The sequence below is a fragment of the Mizuhopecten yessoensis genome, unplaced genomic scaffold (assembly GCF_002113885.1).
Source record: "Mizuhopecten yessoensis strain PY_sf001 unplaced genomic scaffold, ASM211388v2 scaffold3621, whole genome shotgun sequence".
NCBI classification, from domain to species: Eukaryota; Metazoa; Mollusca; class Bivalvia; order Pectinida; family Pectinidae; genus Mizuhopecten; species Mizuhopecten yessoensis.
In genome coordinates, this window is record NW_018405136.1 from 379709 (window position 1) to 387633 (window position 7925).

General features: G+C 34.9%; 1 protein-coding gene across 1 annotated transcript in view; it reads right to left on the reverse strand.

Moving 5' to 3' along the window:
• Positions 1-6300, reverse strand: part of LOC110447814 (alpha-1A adrenergic receptor-like) — a 28139-nt gene extending 21839 nt beyond the window's left edge. Inside the window, exon 1 of the mRNA XM_021493753.1 lies at positions 5229-6300. Within this exon, the coding sequence (XP_021349428.1) occupies positions 5229-6300 (1072 nt within the window). The remainder of the gene's footprint in view (positions 1-5228) is intronic.
• Positions 6301-7925: the final 1625 nt, after the last annotated feature.

Genomic DNA, 7925 nt, shown 5'->3' on the forward strand with positions numbered 1-7925 from the left:
AAAGATCCATTGATAATGGCTAAGCAGTTTCTTTGTGTGACATGGTGATCGACGTATTTGACAATGCCCAGTCATGCGCTTTGAGGTTTTGTCGTCACTTCCGGAGTTCTCGATGTTAGGACATGACTTTACTTGGATTTGACCTTGATTTACATGGAAGGTATCGTCGGTGCAGCAAAATACACCTACTCCTCCGGAACACCTGGTCCTATTTTCTTTGCCTTTCTTCAAGGGTTTATCTTTCTTTTGTGCCATAGTTTTTATTAAGTTTGGGCTCGAATTATCGTTTTGTTGACACTTTGGTATTATATCTTGTTGTTTATTCGCAGGGAAATCATATAGATGACGATTTATGAGTTTAAAAGACACAAGTTTCACACAGGGGCAAACAGAGATAATAAGTTATTCGATGAGTTAAAACCTCTCTTCAGAATACACTGTTATAAAACTCCAACCAAAAATATCCTACTTTGTCGTTTTTGAAATACAAGGTATCGATATTTATTTAAAAATAAGCAAATCGCTAGTCATTGTACCAACCTTTGAAAATGATCACATCGACCTCATTTAAATATAACTTCTACTAACGCTTGCTCACTACGGTTTTTCTCCTTCGTTGCTGACATTAATTTATCGGTATATCTTTTGCGTTTCTGTCATGTTTCATATGTAGTGAACTAAAATCAAAACTCACACTGATGTTATCGATTTAGTCTAACGGATATTCATGTTTCAATTGTTTAAATATTGCCAGCGATACCGGGAGTCTTGTTATTGAAGTAGCCAAATTGTCGCATTAAAGCATGATGATTACAAGGTCTTTAAATATAACTATAGAATTTTGTAAATACTGCAAAAATACTCAAATACATTTCTTATGGGTAATGACAGTAACAGGTCCATCAAAAATGATATCAAAATATTGGCGCAGCATTTAGTGTAAACAATACACCCATAAGATTGACGCTGCCAGTAAGTTTATCAATATACTCTGTTGGACTTCATACGATTTATGCTGTGATTGAAACTGGTAAACACTGTCATTTTGCTATAAAAACTTGCTGACGATACTCTAATATATCTTGCTGTGTTAATGGCAAATGGTAATCCAAAGAATCCCAATCATGTGACGAGATCAAACCTATTCTACACCTATCGATTTTGAAAGTGCTCTCTTCAGTTCGAGCCAAATATACCAGAAACGTTATAACCAAAGCATAAAATGACCTTTAAAAATCTACATATATTCTCGAAAACCTAACTCTGGTAGAGAATGCAAACATACTAAATTGCATCTCCAATGAAGAATGTTTCAATTTGTTTTGCATTTTTTATACTTAAATTACTTGCTAATTCGCTATAGCTAAGGGATATTTATGAAAGAAATGCATAATTCACTGGGATTTGAACACAAGGATTTAATTCATAATACCACAGATCATGATACGTGTTTTCTTTATTCTTTTAGGCAACGTCACTAGGAGTAATTTCAAATGTTTACTTTAACAAAAACAGCATATAATGGTCTGTATGAATATAAAGGGTATACAAATCTAGCATGGGCCGCGGCGGTCGAGAGATTAAAAAAGGCGTCTGGCCGTCTACGATCACTTGCCCTCCTCCATTGGGTTGCGAGTTTGAGGTCTACGTGGGACAGTCGCCAGGTCGGCCTTAGATATTTGTTAGGTATTTTTTCTTTTGAGACTCCTGTTTTCCCCAACCCCAAAAATACAAACTCTTTTGCAGGAACTTTATAACATTTTCTGGTTCTATTTAATGTCCATCTTATTGACAATTTAATGTAATTGCTGTACAGTGTTTTACGTTGCTGTGCCACTCTTAGCATCATGCAGTGAGACAGAATAGTCAAAATTATGTTTTCCTAAAATGCGGAATATTGCACTTCAGACGGTATCGTTTTGTCTCCAAAAAACTGAAGTGGTACAAAGAGATGCATATGTACGATTTCGTCAGGCTCGAAAGTTGAAACAAGTTTTTGACAAACGCTTTACATCGGTTAGAAAATCTGCATCCGCGAACTTTATGATTACAGTATTAAATGTCCATGCGCAAATTATTGGTACTTTATCCTTATATGACTTTTATGACGTACATGCTACAATAGATTACGTAATGAATGATTCCAAAGCATTAATTCAATCAATTTTCGAAAGGAAAAAGACATCCTTTAAAACCCTTTAAATTAAAAAAAAAAAAAACCCAAAAAGACCGATAAGTGTCAAATGTCTCTTTTCATTACCTTTATCATATTCATTGGCTATAGTTAAAGTCGGCTTTGACGAATTCACCAAGCTAGTATGTATTGCAAAAATGACAGAGCTGAAAACGTTTAAATACATTGAATGTATCATTTGCCTCAAGGAAGAATATTTATTTTACATGCATGCGATTAGGACAAACAGTGCTTTGGCACTGATTAGCTCAAGATGAAAAGGTTGTTTGACAGAGCACGACAGTCTAATAGGCTATTTTTCATTAGTTGCTCACAATTATTCCCGCAGACAAAAACTCACTAGACAGTGATGGTTAGCAGCTATACAACGCATCATTAGAGGGACAATACTTGTTATTACTGACAAAGCAGAGAGAAATATAGTAATAGAACTTTATTTGTACCCACTTTGTTACGCTGTATGCTGACCAGAGGACACTCTTTACTAGTACCGGACAATAAAAGTAAGTAATGTACCAGAGGTACGCATTTGACAAATGTTGTTTATTCTGAACCAACGCTATTCTGCCTCGCTTCATCTGAACTTGAAACTGAAAATCTACGTAGTTAATAGAAAAAAAACGTTCTGTTTGACAATATTTAAAGAGATATATTCAACGTGAAGTTAAAACATTAAAAGGGAAGTGACGTCACAATAATGGTCACATAACCATTCAATAATGTTGTCTCAAAATATGTATTGTGTTATATATATATATTTAAAAAAAGTCATGATTACTTTTTCATTATTTTGCATTAATTTAAAACACGAATTCGTGGTAGTCAGCCTTTCATCAATGGATAATGATTGAACACAGTTGAACAACACTGATGTCACATGTCATTTAAAAAGTGCTCATCCACTCACAGACGTAGTTTTAAAACAAGCAAAGTCCTTTCTAGCCCGTTTTAATCACGCAAAGAACTGCCGACAAAGGTACTGGAGTAACGATCACCCAGACATTTAACCTATGGAATAGTGCATCTTAACTTAAAATAAAGGTACCTAAATAAAGCTATATAAATGTGTACGTAATCTAAGGAGAGAGTCAGTCAAACTGATATTTACTATCCGCTTCCTACTGACTCGGCTGAAGGGAATATCGCTCTAGAGCAATATAAGACGATATGAATAGAAATTAGATTGATTTCGACTTCATATAGTTTGAAACATAGCTGAAGACACTCCTGCTGAATGTCACCTTACTTGTTGAACCAATGGAAGTTTACTTACTAATAAATAAGGTCTAGTGAAGGAAAAAAAGTAATTCTAAAGGGAGAATATCTGGTAAATATAAAGAAAATGTGTTCTTCAAATATATCAAAAATGGAAGTGTACTTGAAAAAGATCATATTCAATAAAGCCTATTAAATCAATCGTTTCAGGTTTCATGTCCTGCGATCATGATTTGCTTGAAGACATTGTGTTCTATATTGAATGAAACGAACATGCAGGTTTTTTAATACTACTGTACCTCATTTTTTAATTCATTTGAAACGTATATTAGATACAAGCAAAACTGCATGTCCTATTTTTTGCCGATGGCTAGTCGACGGCATGTTTTTTTAAAATAATATATTGATAATGCCTTTGTGATAACAAGATGGGAGACCAAGGAGAGATTCATGTTTTATTTACCATCCCGTTGGGAGATATACTGTTTAGTATTTACGTTTCGTCATTTCACCATTGGATTCAATGTTCATTCAATTTTTCTTTTAAATCCGTTTTTGATAAAACTTGAAATCCTTTAAGAGAAATATCCTGTGTTTCTCTAGCAATATTAACGTTATTATCCATTGGTCTAATATTGGGATATCTCCTTTCATCGCAGCGTCATACTTTTCAATTTGACGTCATTCCCATAGACTAGACACAATATTACTATTATTACCATAAAACGTTTTTGCCAAGTAAATTATCAAGATTAGAACTTCACGAAACAAATAATTACATTAATATAAACACAACAGGCACTAGAAAATGTTCTGGCTTTGTGCTTAATTTCATCAGTTTTTAACTAAAAACAAAGCCAGGAAAAGAAATTTTCGACAAGTAAATTAACATAGAATCGAATGGGAAAATGACGTAACGTCCAACACTTATGTCATGCCCTTATATATATATATATATATATATATATAAAGTACAACAGCTGTGGTTGTTTGTTTGTTGACTACACAAACGCCGTTACTTGAGACGGGTTCATACATGTAGACTGTTTATCAATAAATGGACCTATTAAATATATTACAGACTGAAGTATTTGTTTTCTTTTGTTATATTTGAATATCATCAAGTATCTGAAATGCTATAGTAAAATGTTTGCTTTGTTCGGCTGTCTATATGATTGTATTTCAAATCTCGTTCATAGCTTAGAGATAATTGCACGTCACACGGAAGATAACTATCCTGGTTGGATGGTGATATTGGCCTTAACGTTGTTTGTTGAATTATGATTTGACACGGTCTACATGAATGCTTATTAAGTAATAACATGTCTAATCTAGCCAAATAGTGTAAATGTGTCATTTTTTGCCATGATTATACACTTAAGACATAGGTATTCATTCTTTCGATCCTTAGACTCCTGCTCAGTGATAGATAGAAGACATTGTTTCGTCATGTTTCATCGAAATTTGTTCAAAACGCTACATTTCACAAAATTACTTTAACACGCTGTTTTATTTTTGAAATTTCGTTGATCTAACATTTAAGTTTTATTTTGATTAACATTTCTATATTTTCGAAGAAGGCTGCATGTTTCGTAATAGCTTGAAAATGTGACCTTTGGTAATGCTAAATATTATAACAGGACTGTTGTTTATTTAATTAGTGTGATGCATCCTATATTGTCTGTACTAGTTTCATGCTTAGCAAACAATTACTATTATTATACTTGATAAATGATGACAATGCTATAGTTTACACATATTTTGGTGGAGTGCACCCTATATAAATAAAGGAAGATAACTGATGTAAGTTGATACCTACCCAAAGGGAGATAAACGAAGAACGGGAGCCAACATACGATAAAAGCGCCAACTACACGTCCAAGAGTTATCGCTGCTTTGTTCTCCTGTTTAAAACAAGCAATTCTTTTCTTCATGGAAGACACCGCTTCATTCTTATTCCTTGATATATCACAGTGAACCGGGGACATATGAATATCCACGTCTGTTTCGTTTGTTTTCGTTGCTGCAATGGCATAAATGTGTGCCGTTGTGTTTGACACATCCGTAATAACGCTGATGTCACTTCCGGAATCATCCGAACCGTTACTTATGAAACTTCTATTGTTTCTTCCTTCCGATACATTATGTATACGTTTTGGTCTCGCTCTGTGTATACGTAAATTGATGTCATTCGAACCACTACCCATAGATTTTACTCCAGATTTCATCGCTCGTAAATTCCTTTTAACTATTTGAAAAATGCGTAAATACAAACAACTCATGATGATTGTTGGTAAGAAAAACAGACCAAACGCACTGAAAAATACATAACCGGGATCCATATTATGGAAACATATTGAAGGATTAGGGGGCGCAGATGTCCCCCACCCGAACAAAGGTGGGACTGTCATCGCGACCGAGCAGATCCAAACGGCCACAATTAATAAGATGACTTTTCGTCGCGTCATAATGACGGTGTAACGAAGGGGCCTGGTGACGCCAATATATCGGTCCACACTTATCACACAGAGTGTCAAGTTTGACAACGTACAACAGAACACGTCCAAACGGGCCCATATTATGCAAAGTATTTTACCAAAGGGCCAGGAATCAAGAACATCCAGAATTGCCGAAAACGGCAGTACCACTATCCCAAGCAATAAATCAGCGAACGCTAGATTGATAACAAAGTACGTTGTGACGCTTTTCTTTAGTTTTGGGTGCCAATGAACGGCCATTAAAACAAGTACATTTCCGCCAACAATTATTATATCAATTAAAAGAAAAATACTCCCAGGTATTAAAACAATTAAATCGAAATTATCCGCTGTTTTGTTAATGGCCGTGTCCTCAGGGGGCACGCTGGTCGTCGTGTCTGATACGTTGCACATTACGGTCACATCTGGTTCAGTGCTGGGTTTGCTTCAAACTAATGCGGTGAGTTTCCGAGCTGTTTGTGATCGATCCGCCGTCTAGATTGAAGCAGGTCCTAGAGGTTGGAGTGGCTATGCGACACAGCGCTTATTGTAGAGACAAGTCCCAAATAATGTAGTTTTACTCTGGTTTCCCATTCCAGCTTCCTACGATGTCAATTTCTGATCCTGGATTTCCTTTAAAAATAATTTCTGTTCCTTATTTAGTCCTCGGAACTATCGCCAGTCAGACTTTAAGATTCTGATTAGGTGTTTTTTTTTGGTTTAAGGTAGCAGTGTACAGTAGAAATGGCCCGACTCTGAAAAACAAGGCACATGTCGAGGAAATGTAAAACACAGCGGATTTACCCTACACAACACATATATACATGTAGATATATTTGTAAACTGCATTATATTTACAATACATATAAAGTACTGAGAAGTATATCAACCTCTTTTTTCTATGTATGTCATTTGTGTGAAAACCATGCTATTTTTGACCCAAAATTTGACCCCCGCAACTAGTATTTTTTTCCTAAGTTCAGTCGAAAATTAAAGATTACCTACTTGGTTGCAGAATAATCTGGGTCCCAGTAAAGTTGTACGACCTGATTTTTTGCAATTTTTGCGTCGTGTGCTGTTGTCAAAATGTTACCTCCTGTAAAGCTAGGTTTTCATGTGTAGGCACCCTTTCGGATTATGGCCATACTTTTATTCTCGAACCAAAAAAGTATTTTTTGTTTTTTACAAATGTGAAGCTCACATAGCCCTCTTCATCATGCTTATACCAATTTTAGTACAGTTTTATTTTCATATTTTTTTTTACATATCATTATACAGGGGTAAGCCATTTAACAAAAATATCACCCATGGCCACAACCCTCTACTGTACACTGCTACCTAAAGAGGATTGAAATGAAATCACAAGTTTAAAAATAGTTCAGTAAAGTACTGATGCATGTACCTCTTTGGTCGAGTTGTTTGAAACCTGCTCAGACGCATGGATCGTTAACGCTGATGCTATTTCTAAAAAAAACCCATATGAATGTTAATAATTCTGTTTTTGGTTTTGATGCTATAATCCTTAAACCATCTCCATGTTATTTTATTTTTAAATGTCAAACATTTTTATAACATTTTCCGATTTAGTTGACTGAAATCCTTCCTTGTCTTTTGCTTATATCAACTAGCACAAGTATAACTATCCTACATTTAAAATAAATACCTGCAATGTTTGATATGCATTCCAATAGTCGTTTTTATTATAATTTTTGTACTAGAATATTCGTTATTGCCTTGTAGGTGTTTATATCTAAGACTAGGTGTCAGGAATACTCCGGCATTGGGAATCGTTCGTTATACAATGATATGACTTTAAAAAAATGCTTTAATGTTAAAGCGTGCTGTATTTATTAGTTTCGTTCCATCGTGTGAATGATATCAATGGTTATCATTGTCGAATTGAAGAGAATGATATGCTGATGAGGGAAATCCTGCTTTGATCTATGTCGGGATATTGTTCAAGTATACACAGTATATGTCCTATATCAAATTGTATACAAGCAGACAACTCCATTAGGTACATTCAATCACTATGCTAT